Consider the following 24924-nt stretch of genomic DNA (forward strand, 5'->3'; position numbering starts at 1 on the left):
CCAGCTCTCAGGCTCCTTTTGCTTTTGCCACAAATGCCCGTACTTCTGATGATGGAGACTATGTATATTTTCCTCAAATTAGCAGAATAAAGTGGTAGGAATCCAACTCAAGTTTTTAGCACATGTAAATTCTCACTTCTTCATTGCCTGTTTTGTATTTCAGACTGAATAGGGATTTGCTCTCCCTATTGGTGTGAGAAAGGAGGGCTGTAGATTTCTGTGTACTCCCTGAAGATATATGCAAATTGTTCAAGTCCTGTATCTTTTGTGTGCATGAATCACATTGGGGAAGAAGTTTAGAACTTCTGTGCTTTTTCTGTAGACTATAGTTCACATTCTTTGATCTATTACAACAATAACTTTAAAGATTGCACATTTTTTTTCACATTTGATAGGGGAAAGAAAAGGCAAATGTAGTTGAAGGACTTTGGATGAAGTCTGATTTCATTTTTTTATTTTCTTTCTCTGCAGCTGACATTTCACATTAGAAACAAAAGTTATGCAAATTATACTTGGAAGCCATTTGCTTCTGTGACTTTTCTTTTGAAAAGAGAACTCCTCTTGAATTTGAAGCTTCCACATTCCTGACTCAGAATGGAAATGTTTCTTCTTTCTTTTTTTAAAACAGGCATCATCTCTCTCTCTCTTTTCTGAGCTCTGAAGTAGCTATTGCATTCAGGAATGTTTACACAACTGAGGATAAAGCCCACTCAGTTTCTCATCCCCTAAGTGAATCAACATGCTGTGAACAGAATTCTAAGATTTCTCTGTGGTGTAAATAACACAAAGTGAATTTAGTGTACTCACTGCATTTTTTTAACTTGTATGTTTAGTTTAATAATTCACTAACGAATGAAATGCGTGACCATAGTTCTGCAATAAGGGCTACATTCTGCAGAAGGTACAAAATAATGGGAGCTCGTAGGACATCTTCCTTCCTAGCATAACATCAGATAGGGGCAGGATGAATTCTTTGTCACTTTGAAGTTTAAGTTATGATTGGGTGTGTTCCTGTCTTAGCTAAAAATAATCTTTCAAACTTGACAGCAGTAGCTGCATAGGCTTCCATGGCCTGTAGTTTTACTTAACAGCCCTTTTTGGTCTTAAAAAGGTTGTTCCATTTCTTGTAAAAAGTAGCAGCCTAAAATTTTGCACTAAAATTCACAATGAATATCAAAATTTATTTACCGAATAGGAACTTATCTAATTGTTATTTAGTTTACAAATAATACGTTTTTTTCCAAGCAGACCATTTATTTTCCTTACAAACCTAAAGGCATTGCTTTATTCATTTAAACCATGAATTAACGACAGTAGAGAGAAGCTTATTTGGTAGGATGTTTACATGAGTGCTGATGGAATTTAGGGAGTGCTGTTACTTTAAAGAGGGAAAGGATTTCCTTACAGCCAGCACAGGTTGCTGGCTTGTAATCTTTTGCACATTTGCTTAGTTTGTGGAATTACAAGTTAGTCCTAATGTTTTAGTCTTACTTAACTCAATTATTGGTATTTTACTCAAACTAAACATTTATCAAGTCCAAGCTTGTAAAATCTGGCTGTTTCGTAAGCCTGGAATTCCTGCAGTTCTCCTGAAGAGAAAGCAATGTGCTTCAGGTACCAGGCTGTTGATTTTGACTTATGGTACAGGAACTTGGTTATGACACCAGTAGTGCTTTGAGATCAGTTGCTATCATCCTTTGGAAGTTGACAACACTATCTGGAAATGTATAATGACACTTGTCCCTTTCATGAAGGGACCAATGAAAACAAGCCCTCTTCCACAGAAGGATGTGATTTCTGGATAAAATTATTAAAAGCTTTGAAAGAATGATGTTCCCAGCATTCTGGGAAGGGTGGGTTGTAAATGTGTTTACCTTGGACCCTCCCCAAGCTGGGCCTGGAACTTTATCAGCTGAAAAAATCTGCTCTTTAAAAGCAAGACAGTTACTGGTAAACTGTGGATGTGTAGAGCTCAGAACCTGCAGAGTGTTCATGCTGCGAAGAGCATTTCTTGGTTTTCAAGGTGAGTATCATTGTCCTTGACCTCACTCAAGAGGCAAGGAGGAGCCAGCAGTTAAAAACCTGTCCTCTCAGTTCTACAAAGGATGTGCATCTCCTTTGTATCGGGGAAGCCTGACACCACTGGAGAAAGCTGAAGTGTTGCCTTAGTATGCAGGTTGGTGACCGTCTCTGCCCTGACCCCTGAAGGGCCACCATGAGGAATACCTGGTGGCACAGCTCAGTCATGGAAAGTCCAGCATCTTTGTAGGGTCATGCAGGCTGTTGACATTAGTTGTGAGTGCTGTGTGCTCGGACCAGGAGTCTTTCCTTGAGAAAGAGTGAGTGTGCAAGGCATATGGAGCACTCTTCTGTTATTTCCAAAGGCTGGGGAAAAATCTTGGGAGAAGAGGTTGGAGTCTGTAGTTGAACAGGTTTGGCATTCCTGAAGTTAAAAAGGGGATCTTGAAATGTAAGTTCTGTTGCAAACAAGGTCAGATGGTGGAAGGATAAGCAGTCAAACTTTGCACTGGCTTTGTACAGTGACTTAACACAGGAAGCAAAGTGTTTATGAAGCATGCTTTATGGGTCAGGGAGCGTGTGTGCAGCAATGACCTTCCTGCATCACTTCTCACTGCTGCTTTTGAAGCTGCCTGATGTCCCTGTGTGCAGCTGGTAGGCTGCTTGCAGCCTCTCCTGTGGCCTCCTTTCCAGGTCAGGTCTCTCCAATCTTGTTCACACCAGCGCTCGATGGCTCTATCGGCAGAGCACTTCTGAAGCTCTTTTGTTAAAGGCTGTGGTGGCATGATATGTGCAGGCTCCTGGATGCTGTGGTAGAGAATGCTCTTCAAAGAGAAGAGGCCTGTGAAATTTGTGATGGCAAGTGCAAAACAGAAACGTGGCTCTTTGGCTGGATTCGTGTGAGGAGGGAGGCCGCCACCAGGAGCATGCAGCAGTGTTGCCATGGTGAGTCCAAGGGGAGGCTCTTTGGAGGGAAGAGCTTTCTGCAGTAGACCTGTCCTGTACCTGCCAGGAGGATGTCACGCTTCAGCAGCAGTAACCAGGCAGGAATGTCCTTGCTGCAAGCGGTTTCAGTGATTGGTGTTTGCTTTTGGTATTCAGTGAAGGGCACAGGGGGCAAATACAGCACAGAGCCACTTGTCTCCAGACACAGAGTCTGCTGCTCCTGGCATCTGTTCTTCTTGCACTTACTAGCAGCAGGGAAAATCCTGGATTTCATTCTGTTGTGATGCAGTACAGGAAAAGCTGTGGAAAGTGAGAAGTACTATTGAGCTTCTGGACAAATGCTGTCTTCCCCTTTCCTGCCTTCCTTTCCATTCCTGTCTGCTTCCTCCTTGACTAAATGGCAGGAGCCATGACCTACATCAAGCACTGTTCTTGGTTGTTTATAACATAATCTTTCTTATAGTATGTCCCACTTGAGCAGGATAGGAACAGTATTTGCTCTGGAGTAATCTTTTTTCTGTGATAACCCAGAGTCCTTTCTGAACAAAGTGGGATGCAGTTGTGTGCCAGGGATCTGACATGATGTTGGACAGAAAGCAAGAGGATCCATGCTCGTGCTTGCTGCTTCACACCTGCTGCTCTTGGCCTTGGCGTCTGCTGTACTGGAGGTCAAGCAGGAGCTCAGGAAGATTTACAAGCAAAATGGGTGTTCCTTTTCATGTCACTGAGCTGGTGGCTTTCTTGCAACATGCAGTGAGGATCAAGTCTCTCTTCAGAGTCCAAAGGAAAGGCAGGAGAGGGAGAAGCAAAACCCCACTTCTGCTGCCCCAGATGGGAACAGATCTTCCAACATTGTTTCTACTGTCTTTTTTTTCTTTTTCAGTGGCAACGCTTATTTTGTTGCTTTCAAAGCATTCAGATGGCTCTGGCTGCCTCTTTCTCTCTTTGACTTGCACAGGCAAAGCATGGCCATACAATCCCAGCTATTTGGGGTCTGATCGCCACCCAAGGGTATGGCTTGCACCCACCTCCCACTTTCAGTACCAGACTCATGCCCCATTTGCCCCTAATCCTTGGTGTTTCCTTTTGTTTATGAAAAGTTGCCATACACTCAAACCATTTGAACGCCCATCATGTTGGTAAGCAGAAGTCTGGCACTATAGAGTTGGTGCTGGAGAGCTGTGCCAGCTGGCAGCACAATGCTACTGTCCTTGCTCCTGTCCTGCTGTTCCCTCTGCTGCCAGCACAACACCTTGCCTTGCTCCAGGACCAGTTGCTGCTCTGCAAGCAGGAGGCTCTGTCTTACCAGCATGGCAGCTGGCAGCCTGTGGGAGCCATAAATGCTCAAGATATGCAAGTCAATTTTTTCAATTTCAATTTTTACAGCAAGGTCAAAGAAGAATGTCACATGGGAAGCTTGATGCTGCAAGTATTTCACTTACTGTATGTTTAGTTGTTTTTGTGAATGCTGGTCCAGCTCCATTGATTCCAAAGTTTTTGCTGTCTCTTAGCTCCTTTATCCTTTTCAGGAGTACAGGACTACAACAAATCATAGAATCATAGAATTGCTCAGGTTGGAAAGGACTTTCAAGATTATCAAGTCCAACTGCAACCTAACCATACTGCTCTAACAACCCACCACTAAATCATGTCCCCGAGTGCCACATCCAAACAGTTTTTAAACACATTCAGGGATGGTGACTCAACCACCTCCCTGGGGAGCCTGTTCCAGTGCTTAACAACCCTTTCTGTAAAGAATTTTTTCCTGATATCCAGCCTAAACCTCCCCTGGTGCAACTTGAGGCCATTTCCCCTTGTCCTGTCACCAGTGAGAAGAGACCAGCCCTGCTCTCACTGCAATCACCTTTCAGGTATTTGAAGAGAGCAATGAGGTCTTCCCTCAGCCTCCTCTTCCCCAGACTAAACAGCCCCAGTTCTTTTAGTCTCTCATCGTAGGGCATATTCTCCAAGTCCTTCACCAGCCTTGTTGCCCTTCTTTGGACCTGCTCCAGCACCTCAATGTCCTTTCTGTACTGAGGCGCCCCAAACTGTACACAGTACTCGAGGTGAGGCCTCACCAATGCTGAGTACAGGGGCAGGATTACTTCCCTAGTCCTGCTCACCACACCATTCCTGATACAAGCCAGGATGCCATTGGCCTTCTTTGGCCACCTGGGCATACTGCTGGCTCATTCAGCCAACTGTCCATCAGCACACCAAGGTCCCTTTCTGTCAGGCAGCTTTCCAGCCACTCCTCCCCAAGCCTGGAGGGTTGCCTGAGGTGGTTGTGACCAAAATGCAGGACCCGATACTTGGCCCTGTTGAAACTCATATGGTTTACCTTGGCCCGTTGATGCAGTCTGTCCAGGTCCCTTTGTAGTGCCTTTCTTTCACAGGTTGTAAATTTGTCCTCATATCTAAGAAAGCATTGGATATGTTTAGTACTTTTAGAAATCATCATTATTTCAAGGTGAGGATTTTCTTTTTAATATTGCAGAGCAATTTTCTAGTATTTGAAAAATTGTTCATATGAAGAAGGCTGATATCTGAATCGATGAAACAGTGACCTTTCTCATCTTTTTAGAATAACTGAGCCTACTTTGTGGTAATTTTATGGCATCAAAAATTTGTACCTATTCTTTTGTTTTCAAAGATGAAATCATTTTAACCATAACCTTCTAAGGGTTATAGAATAATTGGGATGTAGTTTTTAACAACATTAATACAATATCTAAAGCACGTTTGTTTTGCTTTGAGAGATGTCTTTTTGATAGTCATTTACAATACCTTGTAGCAAGCAGCCCCTTGGAAAGTTGTTGGTTTTAGTCCTTCAGAATCACTGAAATTGTATGTTATCTAAATGTGCTGGAAAAAAATCTGCGAAATCACAGAATTTTTATGTTGAAATACAACTACATAAAAATGATGTTGTGGAAATCCAATTTTATTGTCATCATGAATCTTATGTAATGGGGTTAGTTCACAGGAGGTATTTCTTCAGTTGCAAGGCTAGCAAGTAGTGTTGACTCTGGAAATCAAACCTGGGGCTTTAGCATTGCACATCACCAGTGACAGGTTTCACAGGGCAGTTGATAATGCAGTTATCCTACTGCTATCTAATTCTTTCTCAGTCTGTTAGTATTGCCTCTTGTCATGGAATTGGAATTTAGTTAGCCAGAAGTATGACATGTAATTCCATGGTCTTTGGACTTTGTGTAAAATGAATTTTAAGGTAATTAATGGAAAAATATTCTTTTTTCACTTATATGCAGTTAGGTGTCTTCAGACTTTTACAGTGAGCATCACTGAGTACATTGGTATAGTTTTACTTTGCTTTCAGAATAATATCTGACTACTTATGGGAAGCTGCCTGTTGCATGCTGTTTCCCGTACTACAAATATTTCATCTGGAAGTAACAAGGGAATTTCTGCTTCAGGAATATTTTTTTTTATTTGGAGCTTCAAGTCCTCACTTCTCAGCTAAAAAGGAGGAATGACAGGAAAAAAAAAAAAACAGCTTTTACTTGCTCCATTTTCGTTAAACCCTTTGCCTGCTAAACTGCTTCTTTCTTTATTCTTTTCAATCCTAAAATAGCTTGCTGAAGTTATAAATAGCAAACATCACATCCTCCTACCTAGGTTGTGTTCTTTTTTTCTGGCTGGGAGCCAGATTGGCTTGGTTTGGTTTGTATTCTGTTTAGTCACAAGTTGATGTGATAGGCACTGGCATACTGCGATGCCACAGCTGCAGATTGAGAATCATGCTGGTAAATCACACAGCATGAAGTTCTGGCTATAGGACATAATGTTTTCAGGGAAATTAAAAAGAAAAATTATTCCTACCGCTGCATTTCTATTAGTTTGGTAATGTTGTGTTAATAGACCTGTATTCCTAACTGACATCCACTTGATAACATTGGTTCGGGAGCGAGAATTAAAGGAGGCAGACAGGGAACAAATCTTCACTACAAAGTAAATTGAGCACAAAATACCATAGTGATCTGCATAGTGAGTAACAAATCACCTCAAAGCAATGGAAAGCCATAATCTCATTTCATTTGACAGATGCTGAGTGTTTAGTAAAGCATTATCTGTGTTTATATTCTTGCATATTTGTTTTTGTGCTGCTTGTCTTCCAGGTAGGCTATGTGACATCCTGTCTGGGAAGGATGTGTGATTTTTTTCACTCACAATTACAACTTGGAGGGAAAAATATGAAATACACTGCTTTTAATTTCAGTGTTATCCTGTGCTCCTGTAAAGCAAGAGCAATGGGAGAGGAAGGGAAGTGGTAGAAGATGAAAACTGTGTAAATTCACCTTTGTAATCTGTTAGCAGTATCTTCCTCACGGAATAATCTTTCCTTCAAATAAGATATTTATGGCTTTAAGTTATGCAGCCCATGGTTAAAGTCTATTGAGGAATCATACCCATCTGAAGATAGCCCAGATTTCACCATTGCTCAAAATAGAAACTTGTTAACATTGTCAGCACTCACAGCCTCCTTCCTCTGTCTCATAAACAGAGTCTCTCCAGAGATCTGTAGTGTGTCGTGTATTTTCTAATTCTATTCTTTTTTTCAACAGAAGAATGACTTTAAAATGTCTGAACACATCTCAGATGTCCCTTAATTTTTACTACCTATTAAAGTAGAGTCATGAATATAAACTTTGGCTGGGCCTTTGAATCTCAGGGCAAGCACATATCTTTTAAATCTCACTGTGACTATTGAGAATATACAGTGGCCACTCTCCGTCTGAAACTGTCTGTGTTTATCATCAGTTTACTCTGTAGACATAGTCTGAGGCATGTTAAAGCCTGATCACACTACGTTTCAGTGATAGACTATATTCTCTTTTATTTCAGTGTTTTTTAGAAATACAAAATTGTTCTTTATGAAATAAGAAGCTATTCAAACACTTCTCATAAATCTCCTTGTAAATCTTTGCTGAATGAAAACAATGCTACGCCTGAGGTAACAACACACTTCAGGAGAGCTAATGCTTTTGTTAAAGATTTGTTCCTTCTGCAGCATTGTGTTTAAAGGCACTTTTAAAAATCATCAGCCCGTTATTAATTTAATTAAAGCTATATATAAAAATGTATCTCTTAATAAAACTGCCAGTTTCTCAGTAGTTTGCACGGAGGGCTGGATTTTCTGTAAGTATAGCAGGATGTTAGTTTTAATCTTAATGCGTCCAGAAACTTTCAAGCTATCAATTGCAGAACTTACTGTGTTTTTGATGTGTAATAACTGCATGGACTAACACTGTAATACAGCTTTAGTTAATTTATGAATAAAACAACTGTATTCTAAAGCAGAAAACATTAACTAAAATAGCTGAAACTCAGTAATGTATCCTAAAGAACCCTGTCTAATAACCTTTTTAGACCTTGGGATGATAACTTACTAAACAGGGAGAAATCGAAATCTGAAAGAGAAAGTGGGAAGTTTCCATACACTGGAAACTTTTCATCTGTGATTATTTCATTTGTTTATTCACTTAGTCTTTCATTTTGTGATAATTTTCATTTTGACTATGTCTTCTGTTTTATGTTGGCCAACTGGAATGTAAACTTTAACAAAGGGATTTCAAGAGAAGGTTAATTTGGAACAGAAATTTAGTTGCTGTAGGCTTGTCTTCCCTCAGTAGTATTGGTTGTGTTTTTTTACTTCTGATCAGGTTTTCTAATGGTTATCGTTGTTATGTCCCTTGAGCACAAGGTGAAACAAAGTATGTTGTACACAGGTCATTCTGAAAGTAATGCCTCACTTATTTCCATGGGAAAAACAACAGATATAACAGATCATTTTGTGATGTGACAGTTGCATATGGCTGTCCAGAATGTGGCTTTTCTTCCTGTCTGTCACAACTGCTGAAGTGCACCAGCCATCACCTCACTGTGCTCACATCCACTGTTTGATCTCTATAAACATTCAGCAAGTGTTGACAAATGTCATTGGGTGCATTTTTTTCCACATGGAGGAGTTCAGTGGCACACCGTTGCTTCATCCGCACTCCCGTGTCAGACACCATTTTTTCAGACTGCCCCTCTGCTGCTGTCTGTTGCACAGCAACAAAATGTAATGAGATGTTGGTGGGAAGGTTCAGCCTCTACTGCCATCCCACTAACATTCACCTCTGATGTTGTGGGCCAACATAATAAAACAAGGGGCATTACTTTTGGAGCAGCCCTCATGGTACAGAAGGTTGAAGTGATGTATTTGTTTTCTGTTGTGCGATTGCTGTAGGTTGAATTCAGTCTCCTGTGATGAATTTTAATATCTCAGAGTCTGAAAGGTCAATTGCTTTCAAGGGCATTGGCAGTTGGTACTTCCTCCATTTAAATGCCCTTTTGACAAATGAACTAAACTGCATGTTCTCTCTGGATTGAGGGATGCAATTCAGAGACAAGAGGCGGTCTGAGAAAGATCTTGGCAGAATACCTTTAACAGCTGAAGTTGGCATCTGATTATCACACGTGGACACAACACTTTTTTTTTCTTTGCAAAGAGGAGCATGTTGAAACATGCTAAAAATCTGAAAGTCTCAGAATGCAGGTTATAATCTAAGTAAGAATGTAAGTTAGTAGAAATTAAAATTTAGCAGACCTGAAGTGTGTTTTAGTTTCTGAAGGTGGCAAGGAGGTTTTTTTTTGTCTATTAAAAACTTGAAAGTTATGGCTTCTGCCCTGCTTAGTTGCAAAGAAGGAAGTCACTTCTCCCTTGAAGCAGAGAGTTGAGAATCTGAAGTAATTTAAAGTATGTAGTTGCTTGGAGATCCTGAGTATCTGCGTAAAATCTTGGTGTCCCCACAGAAAAATACGCAGATGTCAAAATGCTTTTAGGATAACATGCTTTCAAGATAGAGACTGTATTACATGATGGGCGATCTGTAACTTCTAAACCTGATTATGAAAGGCAATTGGAGAAAAGTATATAAAGTTTGCAAAGTCTGTGCGTGCTGTCAGTATAGATGTAAGGCTGGGTGTAGTAGTGAAGCCGTTAACAGACCCTGGCCTAGGAAAAGGCTACATTTAAGTTTTGACTTTATCTGGCTTCACTGAAGTGACTATAAATGCTGCTACAGGTAAACATTGATTTAGAACATCTTAGGTGCCATGTCTATTAAACTGAAATCCAGATTGCTAAGATAAAAATTCTGTTAGTATTGAAGTTCACTGAACTGCTTGTCTGCCTATTTCTTCATTAAAATTTGTCAGAGGCACACATAGCCTTCTAGATGTCTTTATTCCTAAGGTGTGTGTTTGTTATTACAAACTAATGGAAATAGGTGACTTTGGATTGTCAGCTAATTGCCCATGGGAACCCATGAATAAAATGATTACTAGTAAAGAAATGTTAAGTCTAAATCGGTAACTAAGAAAATTATTCCACGTGCTAAGAGTATGGCAGTAAGTGTGCTTCTTCCTCTGGTACGATTGTTAATTGAAAAGAAACATATTTTAAAAAGCACAAAAGGAAAATAAAGATATAGACAACATGAGAATGTGCAAACTGATGTGGAACAATGTAGACAAAAGGAATCTTCAAAGTGACAAGATAGAGACACAGCTCAGAAAGAGAGGAAGTAGTATTTTTTTTTCATAATGCAGAATTAGGGAAGGGACATCAACTTCCAAAGCAAAGGAACATTCAGCCTTGTAACAATTAATGTCAGATCGAAAAAACGGTCTTAGAAAATTGAAATGATAGGATATGTAAATGCAGGTACCATCTTCAGTTTTTTTGCACTGAAACTGGATTTATTAAATATGACCATATAGAGAGCACAAGTGATGTTTCCTTGGATTCTATGAAGCAAGGCATTGTTCCCCCACAAAACAGTGGCATGAACTTGGCACCTGGCAGTAATGGGAATGGTCCTTTTAATTATCTTAGAACAGTACTGAATATTTCCTAAAGAACTATAGTGTAGTGGTCAAACTGTAACCTCAGGTTTTGAGGCTGGGTTAGGAAAGTATGAACAACTAAAGTCTCCTGTGATACCATCTGGAGGAGTGATATCACAGTGACTTTGATAAATTCTTCCTTCTTACCATGTAATTGGAAATATCTGCTTATTAAAAAATATAATATTGGAATAGATGCTTGTAACAGTGCTTAGACACACTAATTACAAGTAGGTGAGACAAACAAGTATAGCCAGTACCTGAGAAAACTGAAACGTTTATGGGTGGTAAAGAGACCTTCTTCTGGACTGTTCTGTTTCCCTTTTGCTTGCATTTCCCCTGTACTATGTGTTATGTTCCCCTGGAAGGAGATAGCTGGTACGGCAGAGTCTAGCTGTTTGCCATGCTCTGGCTATTGAGTGTGTAGTAACTGACTGGACGGAAAGAGGTCGCTTCTCTCTTGACGTACACAGAATGCAAGCATCTGGAGAAGGTTGGCTCCAGGAGAAAGAGAGTAACTGGAAACAGCTGGGAGAAGGAGAAGATGTGGAGGCAATGAAGGGAAAGAGGCTTCTCCAGTTGGTTATGTGGAGTTCAGTGCAATTCTGGAAGCCCTAAAAAGTGGATGTGTTGAGAGCAAAGGCTGGATGGATGGAGAAGATGCCATCTTATAAGGATGCAAGGGGAAGACTTGCCTACAAATTCTTTTTTTCTCTCTCTTCTGTCTGAAGATAAACTCAGGAAATTGAATAGAATGGAATTTGGAAACTGGAGTTTTGAGTGCAAGGTCAGCAACTAAACAGAACAACACATAGAAGCGAGGGAGAATACAATGGAAAACAAAATGAGAAGAAAATTGGAATAAATTTGACTGTCTTTCCTGATTTGACTAAAGAAATTACATAGCAAAGTGTCCAAGCTACAGAAGACTTCCCTGGTGCTAAACCTAAACTGAAGCTTTGTATCCTGCAGTCCTTCAGTGCTTTTTTAGTCTTCTCTCATGTTTTAAGTTTGAGACATTTGCTTTTGTAGTTCTCGTAGACAATATGATAGTGTCTTGCTTTCATAAAATTTTTAACAACTTCAAGATTGTTGCTAATATCAACAATAGTATTTTTCCTCTTCCTTTTTCCCCCAACCATCTCTCTCTCTTAAATCCTAACTTTTGAATGTGGAAAAGTATTTCTTTGTTTTAACTGCTAAGCAAATTGATAACGTATGTATTGGCATCCATCTTGAACAGTATTAAACTTGACTGCTTGGGATTGCTGTTTTGCTCCTGGTTTGCTTGGAATTCTACACTCAGTTAACATTTAGAGACAGAAAGCGTTTATGTCTTTCAAACCTGACAAATGAAGTTCTCTAATTTGTAAAGCATGGACTGTGTTGTTTTTACAGTGTATTACATTGGAAAAGAATCAGCTTTATAAATCTTTCTGTACATTGACCTCCAAGAAAAAACACTCATTTTTATCATTTATAAACTCATGGTGAAATAATGGACATACCTTGAACTGTAGGGATGTTTTACTGAGGTCCTTTTTTTTTTTTTTTTTGAAAGAAATTCAGCTTTTACATGAGAGAAGGAATCAACTGCAGGTTCAAGATAGCACAAAAAAAAATATGAAGTAAAGCATTCAAAATCTATCTGAAAGGCTCAAGGAGAGGATGAATGCAGAAGGTGAATGTCTAATATAGTAGCACAGAAGAATATTTTACAAGGTATTTTTCACAATTCAAACAATACCATCAACCAAGTAATATTTAGCAGGCAGGTGTAGGAAGATAAGTTTCATAAATGAGTTTATCCATTTTGAAGTTCTGACCCTGTATGTGTTAACTGAACAGAATTCCTTCTGACCTTTGGGAAGTCTGAACTTCTTGGCAGCTCTTATCTGAATCAGATCTCCCAAAGATATTTAGGTGTGGTGCAATAGTATCCCTGCCTAAATCAGTACATTCTTGATTTTAGATTTTGTTTGTTTTGCTAGAGATGTCATAAGTTTGAAAATAAAATACGTAATCTGAAAGTGAATTTCTGTTTTGAGTATTTCATTATGTGCATTTAGTAATGCACCTAAATTTTCAGTGTTGATGTAGTATGAAAGTCACTGTATTTTTGATACTAAATAAAAACGGTAGGAATTATACAGACTGGCTTTTAGGGAGTCATAGAATGGTTTGGATTGGAAGAGACCTTTAAGATCATCTAGTTCCAACCCCCCTGCTGTAGGCAGGGACACCTCCCTCTAGACCAGGTTGCTCAAAGCCCCATCCAGCCTGGCCTTGAATGTTTCCCGGGAGGGGATATCCACAACCTCACTGGGCAACCTGTTCCAGTGTCTCACCATCCTCTGAGTAAATAATTTCTTCCGAATATCTAGTCTAAATCTCCTCTCTTCCAGTTTAAAGCCATTTCTCTTCCTCTTGTTGCTATGTGCCCTTATTAAAAGTCCCTCCCCAGTTTTACTGTAAGCCCCCTTCAGATACTGGAAGCCCACTATAAGGTCTCCTTGGAGCCTTCTCTTCTCCAGGCTGAAGGGCCCCAGGTCTCTCAGCCTGTCCTTGTAGGAGAGGTGCTCCAGCCTTCTGATCATCTTCATGGCCCTCCTCTGGACCTGCTCCAGCAGCTCCATATTCTTCTTGTGTTGGGGGCTCCCAAACTGGACACAGTACTCCAGGTGGGGTCTCATGAGAGCAGAGTGGAGGGGCAGAATCACCTCCCTCCACCTGCTGGTCATGTTTCTCTTGATGCAACCCAGGATACAGTTGGCCTTCTGGGCTGCAAGTGCACATTGCTGAGTCGTGTTGAGTTTTTCATCAACTGACACCCTCAAATCCTTCTCCTCAGGGCTGCTTTCAAGCCATTCTCTGCCCAGCCTGCATCTGTGCTTGGGGTTGCCCTGATCCAGGTGCAGGACCTTATGCTTGTTGAACTTCATGGGGTTGGCATAGGCCCACCTTTCAAGCCTGCCCAGGTCCCTCTGGATGAGGCTGGACTGGCCTGTAGTTCCCTGGATCTTCTTTTTTTCCCTTTTTGGAAGTGGAGGTTATGTTTCCCTTTTTCCAGTCAGCTGGAACTTCACCAGACTGCCATGACCTTTCAAATATGAAGGATATGTTGCTTGTCAGTTTCACCTGCCAGTTCCCTGAGAACCCATGGATAGATATTGTCGGGTCCCAAGGACTTGTGTACTTTCAGGTTCTCTAGATGTTCTCAAACCTGATCTTCACTTACAGCAGGCTGATCTTCCTTCTCCCAGTTCTTACCTTTGCTTTCTGCAGCTTGGGCAGTGCTGCTAGACCCCTTGCCAGTGAAGACTTAGGCAAAAAATTCATTAAGCACCTCAGCTTTCTCCATATCCCTCATGACCAGGTCTCCAGTTTCCTTCCAGGGAGGGCCTGCATCTTCCCTGGCCTTCCATTTATCACTGATATATCTGTAGAATTTTTCTTTGTTCCATTATATGTCTCTGGCTATATTTAATTCTGTCTGGGTTTTAGCTTTTCTAACCTGATCTGTGGCTGCTTGGACAATTACTTTCAAGTCCTCCCAGGTAACCCTTTCCTGATTCCGCTCCCTATAGACTTTCTTTTTGTGCCAAAGTAAGTCCAGGAGCTCCTTATTGAACCACGGAGGCCTCCTGGCATTCTTGCTCACCTTCCTCTTTCTCAGGATGCATGGCTTCTAGGCTTGGAGGAGAAGGTCCTTGAATACTGACCAGCTTTCTTGGACCCCTGTTCCCTCCAGGGCTTTATCCCATGTCACCCTGCCGTGCACTTCCCTGAATCATAGAATCACAGAATCACCAGGGTTGGAAAAGACCTCTAAGATCATCCAGTCCAACCATCCACCTATCACCTGAAGACTGCTCTCCTGAAGTACAGAGTTGTGAGGTTGCTGTGCACCTTTGATGCCCTAAGGATTTTGAACTCCACCATTTTGTGCCCTTGAGCTTCACATTGTTCACCAGCCCCTCCTTGTTGGTGAGGACAAGGACCAGCATAGCACCTTTTCTCATAGGTTCCTGTACCATTTGGAAGTTATCATCAACACATTCCAGGAACCCCTGTGATTGCTGGTGCCCCGCTGTGTTGTCCTTGCAACAGGTATTGGGGTGGTTGAAGTCCCCCCATGAGAACCATGGTTTCTGAACATGAAGCTGCTCCTATCTGTTTATAGAGGACCTCATTCATTTGGTCTTCCTGGTCGGGTGGCCTGTAGCAGACGCCCCACTACACTGTCTCCCTTCCCTGCCTTCCCCTTAACCCTAACCCATAAGCTCTCTGTCATCTCCTCACCCATCCCCTGGGGGAGCTCCATGGGCTCCAGCTGGTCATTGATGGTACAGGGCATCACCTCCTCCCCTTCTCCCTTGCCCATCTTTCCTAAAGAGTTTATACCTGTCTATTCCTACATTCTAGTCATGAGAGCCAACCCATCGTGTCTCGGTGATGCCTATGACATCACAGTCCTGTAGTCATGTGCACACCTGTAACTCTTCTTGCTTGTTCCCCATGCTCCATGCATTAGTGTACAGGCTTTTGAGTTGGGCTCCCGCTGAGGCTGATTTACCAATTAGAGTTCCCTCATCCTGTACTTTAGGTGCTGTCTTCCTGGCCTGTGATCCAGCTTGAGGTGCAGGACATCCATTACTATCATCTGCCTCTAAGTGGGATGAGTCGAGGATCCCCTTCCCTGGCAACTCTAGTTTAAAACCCTCCAGACTAAATTGGAAAGCTTGTTGCCAAAGATGGTCTTCCCATTCTCTGAACCCCATCAGCTCTTGGAAGACTAGATTTCTTAAAGTTTGTTCCATGGCATAAGTAGCTGAGGCCCTTTGTTTGATATCAATCACTCAATTTCCATGAATGTTGGAATTAAGAAAATGGGGGTTGCAATCACTATTTAAACAAAGCTTTCATGTGTGATTATGTAGAAAGGAGAACTAAACATGAAGAAATAAGGTTTTGAGTCGTTCTTTGTTTTTAATCCTTCTCAGTTTTTGAACTATTGAAGATTGAAGGTTTGTTTTTAAAGTGATGTTTGGAGGGGAAGATGTTCACAAAATTAAGCTCATGTCTTCAGTCTAGTCGCAGCTTCTTGTTTTACTGTCAGACATACACTGAGGCAGGACAGGCCCAGGTAGGTTCAGGGCAACATCATGGTTTTTGGCCATGTTCTTGTTTTGAATGGGCCAGGTCGCAGGGAAGTTGGCTTCAGGGCTGACACCTTTCTCCTGCAGCACATCTGCTGCTACAGCTCTCCTCCCCCTCTTCCTTTGTTGGATCAAAGCTCTGATCCTTGTCCAGGTAGCATGACAGGCTACCTGCGTACCATGGTAGCTGTATGGTTATGGCTGTGTCTGATTTTGATTTGCGAGAAGTCAAATGTAAAAGTTAAAGGAGCAGGTAAGTGACTTTGTTTTAAAACACGCAAAAAGGTAGCTTTATCATCTGTAGATGTGTCTGGTACATAAACACTTTCTAGTCTGGTCAGCCTGCCCACTGATTTAATGTTGCTTGGTGAAGCAAATGGGTTTCTGATATTCATTGGTTAATAGGCATAATAACTATGACTTGCTGTTTAAATAGCTAAGTCAAAGGGAGATCTCATTTAGCACAATGTTTAATAGACATTGTCAATCAATAAATGCTGAAAGAATTTAACTTCAGCAACAGTAACGGCTTGATAGAAGATGGCTTTGCTTCAGTTTTACTTGAAACTATCCATATAAAAATGTCTACTAAATTTTAACCATTTTACAGTCCATGAAAGTGTCCCTACTCCAGTTAAACGTAGAAGTTACTCTAAAGTGAGTGGGGCTTTTTGTGTGTTTTTGCTTTTTGTTGTGTTTGGTTTGTTGGGTTGTATGTTGTTTTTTGTTTTTTTTTTTAAACTTAATTGGCCTAACATTGGGCAAACAACCTGAGAAATGAATGTTTAGCTAAGTCATAGACTTTTTTCATTTTTGTACTCTAGCTCTGGTAGTTCTGTGCTCATTGTGATAAAATTCAAAAGGAAGTAAGCGTCTTTTAGGAAGACAATAGGAGAAATAAATCAGTTACTCAAAAAGCACATAGGTGTTAGAGTGACAGTTTCAGTTCATGTAAGTACCTATTTTGATAACAAGGCAAAGGGGAAAATGGAAAGAAAAGTTTTCAAAGAGTTTAAAAACAAACATGTTTTCTATGGAACTGCCTTGCAAAGGAAATAGATTTCTTTGCAAAATATTCCACTGTATGTTCTAATGTAGTTGTTATTTTCAGCACTATTAACATTGTAGGATTTTTATACAATTCCCCCTGCGAAGTGTCAATAGCTAGCAGGATGTTCTGCATACTGACAATGCTTAAAAGTAAGCTATATCAGTGTTCAACTCCATTTTTTGCTCTCTCACTTAAAAAAATATTTCCAGAATGTTCTCTAACTTGCTTTTTCAATCTTTTTCTCATATGGCACCAAATGTTAGGTTTGAATTGCATATTTTCTGCTAAAAGGCGATGCCTTGATTGTGTCTTCATAACGCTGAATGTAGCATGGTTTTTGCATGAGATGTTTCAGTATGCTAATATTGTTCTTGCGTTTTAACTGATGCAGTTTTACAGAAAGGTCTGTATGTGTCTTATTCCTCATTTCACGAGGAATTATTTACTAACAAAAACAGTTCTTTTAAAATGTTGCTGAAAATTTACATCAAGATAATTCCACTTTTCTCTGCTCGTAACAATGTTGTAAGATAATACTGGTTATTATAGAGTGATATACTTCAGAATCAGGAAAAATGAAAATAAGGTGGAATTTGATACAAATTTGAAATGTTCATAAGTTGTAAATTTTGGCAGCTGCTAGCTCAGACAAAATTGCAGTAACTGTATTTTAAACTCAGTGTATTTCACTTGCTGACACTTCAGGATAAAACGCTTAAAGTCCCTTTCATGGATCTATAATATACCAAAAATATTTACTATCCTGAAGTGTCAATATGCATGTTAATTAAAAAAAGGACTGGGAAATATTTTATGAATATCTGTCATGTGAATATGCAATTTTGCTTACAATTTTATGTATGAATTTGACTCAGCAAAAAATAGTCCTGAACCCAGGCCCATTCCTGTTTGCAAATGTGGTCTAGTGGTCTTGGGCCAAGGGGAAATGGGAGCCATGAGGAATTTACTTGCCATTGTAAGCAGTCCAAGACAGCTTTTAATTTGTATTTGTTTTCAGGACAAAGATTATGTGGATGTTGCTCCTCTAGCCTTTACAGTGCAAAGCCAATTGCCTTTATCTGGTTCAAAAGTATTGTGTATTTAATAAGGTTCTCAAAGGCAACCATATTCCTATTACACTGTGACATAACAGAAAGATAATGGGCTATGAGGGAGATTAGTAAGATTTTTGGGTTGAAAAAGCATTACATCAGTTTATAAGTAAGCTGCTCAGAACTGATAATACAATAATCTTTAACTTGGCATACAGCCCCTTTGGCATGCATTAAGATATCCGTGTGGCCTCTTTGTGCTTGGCTCTTCTTCAGACTCACGTAGCGGTAGCTGAGGCAGTCCTGTAAGTCTTATATATGGTGAAATACAGAGGAAAAAAATAAAAAGAAAAAAAAGTTACTGAAGTCTACACAGTGTCAGTCAGTAGCAGGTGTCTGGTTTTACCTGTTTCACAGACACCAGGAATATCAATTCCAGCTGGCTGTGGCTATTTCCTCTGCCAAGGAACAGTACATTACAGCTTGGCCTCCTGAGCTTGATTTGACATTCCTTCTGCTCACCTCTTGAAAGGCTGCAAAATCCACTTGATGGTGTTTGTAAATCCTAGTTTGACTAGTTTGATGCTTTTTCTGCGCTTTTTTTGTCCCAGATTAGTGCATGTAAAACCCCAAGTGAAAAGCATTGCTACAGTCTGTTTAGCTAAAGTAAAGACCCTGTAGTCTAGAAGTGGCATGACATTTAGAAATTCATTTGACAGTTACTTACTTCAGTGGTTTTGAAAATGACGATGTTCTTTGTTTGTTTTGTTTTTTTTTCTCATTCTTTTTGAACCCCTGTTTTATATGTGTGTGTTTTTTTTCCTCTGCCTAGACCTGGTTAACCATTTCTGTGAACAGGTCCTCAATTTTTTACTTTGTCCCTACTTTCCTGTCGTAGCCCCATCTTCCCCTGGTGTCGACTCCGTACCCTTACAGCGCACAGGCAGTCAACACGGCACACAGAACGCAACCGCGACCTTCCAGAGGGCCAGCTATGCTGCAGGCCCAGCCTCCAATTACGCAGACCCCTACCGACAGCTGCAGTATTGTCCTTCTGTTGAATCACCATACAGCAAATCTGGGCCAGCCATCCCACCTGAGGGGACCTTGGCTAGGTCACCTTCCATTGATAGCATTCAGAAAGATCCCAGGTGGGTGAAACCTTAATTGTCTACTATTTCTTGCTCATGCAGAGGTTTGAAATTGCAGTTTGCTTTGTGTATTTCTGCTGTTGAATATCACCAACAAAACCCCACAACCCGAAACCTGACGGTAAGTATGAAACTTTTTGTACAACACTTTTATTTTGATGCTTTGCTTTGGACAGGCTCTCATGAGCTCTTCTTTAAGATGAAATAATAGATGTGGTCTTAGATACATATGTTTAGCCTACTTTCAGTACTGCCACCCCTCAAAATCTTCTGGAAAGTAATTTTCTCTGAAAATGGAAGCGGTGGTATGACTTTTGACTCTTAACTGTTGTGAATTGAGCTTTCAAGGTACTGCTTTGGCAGGAGTTGTTACAGTTATTGGGTTTTCTGCAGTTAATATTCACAAAAGGATATTCTGGTATCAGGCAGTGAGCCTGAGCGATGTGAAGCAGCCTGTGGTCAGGTTTGTGCTTCACCTTGGGTCTTATGCAAGCTTCTAATACCAGTACATGATAGCAGAATGTATGTGCTACAGCTTTCTATAAATGATTCTTACAGTGCATGCTCTTTCAATACCTGTTACAACTTAGCGTTGCTGTCAGGCATGACCGTTACGATACATATGGTCATGTGCCTAGGGAAGACACCGGAGGTAAACTTTATAGCCATCCATATGCCCAGCAGACACACAAATGGGTTAGAGAGTTTTGTGGCGTATGTTTTGACTTCCCTGGTAACAGTAGTGGTAATGCTGTCTGCAATCATTGATGCACTTGGTGATTTTCTTTAATAAACAGGTATTTCTGGTAACTGAAGTGTAAACTCATAAAAAATGTTAATTTATACAAGTTTTTTTTCTGTGGCAGATGGTGTGAACTGCTTATTTATTTGTTACATGTAATACATGATAAGTGAACCCCAAAATTTTTGCCCCTCCAATTGGTAGAAATGTTTAAGTAAAAATTTGTAAAGTCTTTTCTTGCAGCATTAAAAACCCAGTATTCACAATTTGATTTCTCTGCTTGTTTAGCATGGTGGAAGTTCCTCTAATCAGGTACCCAGTAGCAGCTAAATTTTATGGCACATCAGAAAAATGTTGGTAACCGGAGAGGAACAGTCTTTTTATAAGACCTTGATGTTTTGATGTATTTGTATTCCGGAATATAAAAGCTAGCAGAAGGAAGAAGAGTTTCCTTTTGTAAATGTCTCATTTTCAAACTTAAAGGAAAATTGCTTTAGGAGTGCACTGAAAAAATGACTGTAATCCATACAAAATGTTCTTAGGAGATGCATGGTGATACTGAAGGCACTCTTACTGACGTACAGGAAACACATTTTTGTAGTATCTTTACAGGTGCTACATATTGTGTCTATGTAAAATAAAAGGTCATCTCTGTTGAGTTGCTCTGCTATCACTTTGAAAGTGATATTCAGTTACCGTATATGAAATGTGCTTATAAAAGAAGATTTTCTCTTGCAGACTTTTCATTTGGCTGTTTTTTCATTCTCATATTGTGAATAGTTGTGCATTCATGAGTATTGATTTCTGTAGGTAAAGTAGCAGCATATAGACATCCAGGTTAAATTGAACTTCATAAACTCTTAGAGGCAGTCATTAAATGCCGTTTTGCTATGATCACTACTAAATGGACTCGAACATTTCACCACTTCTCTAAAAGAGGTTTGCATTATATAAATCATGGTCCATGGGTCAAATGAATGAGATTGTGTGGTGTCCATTACTTAATGGTGCTGCCCTTACTTGTTGGCAGAGAATACTTCTTAGAAAGCAGTTTCAGGAGAGCTACCGATTATGTTGTTGTGCCTTTGTCCACAGCAGCTGTTGTCTGCCTTCGCAGACTGATTTGTGAGACTATTTGTGGACCATAACTATTGTTGTTCATGTTGGAAAGACTTTGAAAATTTGGAAGGAGTTTGGAGAAAAGAAACAACAGGGGTTAGGAGATGGTTGATTTCTATGGATAGACTATGAAACTTCATATAAATGACAGGTTTGGAAAGGAGGGAACAGAAGACTTTGCAACTGCTTGAAGAATTTTTAAGGAAAGACAAAATTTATGTAGGGTAGCACATGGGAGATAAAAGGAGTGGCTATAATTATGAAAACTATAACATTTTTAAATATACGAAGAACTTGCAATAGTGTCAAGTTTCATTGTATTCCTCAAAGAATTATCATTTCTATCTTACACAGTAAGAAGAAAGAATCTTGTTGTCCAGTAGAGAGTCTTGAGCAACTGATAAATCTTGAGCTTCTTTACAGAGCTGTTGCTCCTTTTGTGATTTGTTTGCTTGTTTTTGTATTTTAAAATTACTTACATGAGTTGTTGCAGAGAGTGGCAGGCATAATTTTCAAATGCAGCTAACCTTTCCACCAGAAGTCCAAACAAAGGTTCACTGGCAGAGCAAGCTGCAAGACAAAAACAAATTAATTGCAGGCTTTTGATTAGCATTTGCTATAAGTCAGTCAGTTCAAGATGGAAAATAGATGCCCAGAAGAGAATGTACTTATCCTAATAAGCTATTAGAGTTTTTAAAACTGAACATTATTTTTTGGACTCTTCAGTTTAGATGGGATTTCCATCTGAAGTCCAGGAAAAATGGTTGGCAGGCACTGAAGAAATACACAACTTTTTTTCTGTTGTTTTCACCATATAGCTTGGACTGCAAATATTGCAGTTTTACATACATGTTCTGAGCTGACACTTGGAAAATTAAATTTTAACTCAACATCTGTTCTCCATCATTCAGCAGTCATAAAATAACAGTTTAATATTCATTATCTTAAAGTTTAGTACAAAAACAATTTCTAAAATGTATCAGAATATTTATCAGGTTTGTGGTAACAGGTATTTAACTTACTCAGACTGCTAGTTAGTATAGACTGATGTAGTGAAGATGGTGAAAACTACATGCATATATGCTGATGAAGAGTCTGATGCTTTGTGTTACTTGGAAAGGAAATGAGCTCCTTGCCACCTGTCATAATAAAATCTGTTATGTGTATGGAAAAAAAAAGTTGAATATCAGAGACAGTTTACATGTTGATTGTTTTGTTTGCTTCATGTTAGAAGAGGAACAGAAGTATGAAGTAGAGCTGATATGAACTGTTTCCTGCCATAATTTCTTATATGAAAATGTGGTGTAGTGAAAGGGCGAAAAAACATCAGTTTTTATTTTCTAATTATTTATTGTCTTGATTTTATTTCCTGTTGAACTGTGGACAAGAGAAGTTGTGGATATTTTAAAGTATTGGAAATATATGCTTGTGATATTTTCTGCCTTGCTTTCATTTAAGAAAGATTACCCTGTCCCTTAGCACAAATTATTTAAGGTTTGCCCATCCCTAGATCTTAGTGCAACTGGAGTGCCATGGTAGTTGTTGCGTGAGTGTGCAATTATCAGTCTGTGTGCCTTCCAGTTTCTACACCTAAATATGAACCTGAAAAATGTGTGTAAATGATTGAATTCTTGAGCTTTCTAACTACCACAAAACAGTCTAAACATGCCATTCTTGATAAATACTTGCTGAATAGAGGTTAAAAAAAAATACATAATTTGTATGTCTTTTAGCTAACTATGTGTCAATGATATTTGGTAGTAACTGGCTTTGCTCATTTATGAAGAAGCCTGTGTCTGGTTTGATGGGTTGAGCTGACAAGTCTTGCATTGTTTTGTGATTCCTCTTCTATTCTTACCTGTTTTGCTCTTTTACTTTCGGAAAGAGTGGCAAGAAACTGAGACACAAGAATTTTGTGGAAAAACACTATCAAAGTGAATTTCAGAGTTCAGATGTCCATTTTCATATTGCATGGAGTTACACCCATCTTAACTTCCACTTAAAATTTGCTGTTATGGGATTCCCTTCCCCAGGAGATGTGTTTCAGACCCCTTAAACTGTTTTTTTCTGAAGAAATGGGCTAATTTGGTGAATGCAACCGTAAGTGGTTCATTCTTTATCATAGTGCAGACTGCAACAGGGATTACAAAACAAAACACCACCATCACTAGCAGTGGAATTGTGTTGCAAATAAAGAAGAAATCAAATTTCTAAATCCAGCTGTCTCACAGTGGCTCTTACCTTTAGAGCTGTCTATGTATAGGTCAGCATAGTGATGGAGCTTTTCAGGCATTGCATGCTTGAGCTGTAATACCCAGAGACATTTCTGCTCCATTCTGTGCATTCAGAGTCAACCCTGCATCTCATGATCTCTGCTGGCCATAATTTATTCCTAAACAGAAAATAAAGGTGCTGGCTGTCTAAAGTTGGCTTTCTTTCTGGAAATAAATTATATCAGAACATTCTGTATGGACTATAAAATTCAGAACTCCTCTTGTGTGTTTTTTTTGTTTGTTTTTGTGGTTTTTTGTGTTTTTGTTTTTTTTTAATATGCTGTGTTTTCAAAATGCAAGCTAGAAAGCTTTCTTTTCTGCAGAAGTGATAGAAATAAAATAAGCTTTAGTTAACTTCTGTGTTCCAGTAAAACTGCTTATGGGATCAGTACACACAGTTTGGAACATAGCATGTTAAAGGGTGAATGTTTCTGCAGGAGTCTTTACCATATATTTAATCTTGCTTTGTTCCAAGGATTGTCTCAGTGCTAAAGTAGTGTTAGTCTGCTGTAAACTGAATAGCAGCTGGGCAGTAGAATGATGTAACAAGGTGGGAAAATAAATGTAAACATGGGAGGTTGGACATGTTTGTGAGAATGTGTCTGGTAGGCTCCTCAGGAGAGGATGTCACCTGCAGAAAGGAGCTTCAGTTGAGGGAGAAGGCCTTGCTGTGACCACAGAACAGCCGGTGACAGCAGTGTGCAGCCCTGCCCTGTTCAGAGCTGGGCTGTGAGCTGGGGTTCTCAGAATCCAGCAGGCTGCTGGAGGTGTTGGTGGGACTCTTGCCCTTCATGCTGGAATGTGGCTTGTACCAGTTTCTTATGCAAGCAAGAACAGGTCTGCCTCATCCCAGGTTAAAGCCTTTACTACTAAACTATGAAGTGCTATATCTCTGATACTGGATGATTTGTATTATATTAAAACATTTTGGGAAGAGAGAGTGTGTATGTTTGTGCTGGGGGTGGGGAAGGGCTCAGGAACCAGAGCATACTCTCTAACCCAAGAGGTGGAGGATTGAAGTTTGTATTCATGATCTGAATTAGACAGAATAGGGATTGCAGGTTCGCCTCCCTGCTTCTGTGTGACACAATGTGATTGGCATATCTTTTCACCCACAAGTTTTCAAAGGTCTCTGTTACCCTCATCTGATGTTAGGGGTAAAGTGGAGAGGGAAATTCTCCAAAGATGGTGGTAGTAAGGAAGCTCTGGGAAGCATATGTTTGTGTATGTTTGGCAGTGTAGACATACCTCAAGAAATTAAATGCTTCAACTTCTGAGGTCCTGCTAACATCCTACTAAGAAATTCTTAGTCTGATTAGATATGTCTTCTGTTCATTCAGCTAATAAATATCTTCTTTATTTTCCCCACATAAAAAATTGTACAGTCTCTCAGGCGTTAATGTATATTCTTCTGAGTATGAAAAGCAGACCTTAAAAAGAAAATAAAATCAGAGTTTCAAAACAGCGCAAAAATACATGAAATTCAAGACTAGCAAGTC

At 39.8% G+C, this 24924-nt stretch overlaps 1 protein-coding gene and 1 long non-coding RNA gene across 15 annotated transcripts in view; one reads left to right on the forward strand and one right to left on the reverse strand.

The window, feature by feature from the left end:
• CTNND2 (catenin delta 2) overlaps window positions 1-24924 on the forward strand; it is a 629078-nt gene that overhangs the window by 384162 nt on the left and 219992 nt on the right. For 13 of the 14 annotated variants that reach the window (XR_002434978.1, XM_021386174.1, XM_021386172.1 and 10 more), the window contains one exon: window positions 19039-19291. Coding sequence is in view for 13 of the 14 variants with exons in the window: in XM_021386174.1 (XP_021241849.1) it covers window positions 19039-19291 (253 nt within the window). In the remaining variant the exon portion in view is untranslated. Of the gene's footprint in view, window positions 1-15943; window positions 16291-19038; window positions 19292-24924 lie in introns of those variants that run through there. The other variant, XM_021386184.1, reaches the window with a different exon arrangement.
• LOC110393377 lies at window positions 1256-15234 on the reverse strand. Its single transcript, XR_002434980.1, has 4 exons — window positions 14540-15234; window positions 5306-5381; window positions 4407-4503; window positions 1256-3264 (listed from the first exon to the last, which is right to left on the reverse strand). It is a non-coding gene; the product is annotated as an uncharacterized LOC110393377 (long non-coding RNA).

Source organism: Numida meleagris, chromosome 2, assembly GCF_002078875.1.
Source record: "Numida meleagris isolate 19003 breed g44 Domestic line chromosome 2, NumMel1.0, whole genome shotgun sequence".
Classification (NCBI taxonomy): Eukaryota; Metazoa; Chordata; class Aves; order Galliformes; family Numididae; genus Numida; species Numida meleagris.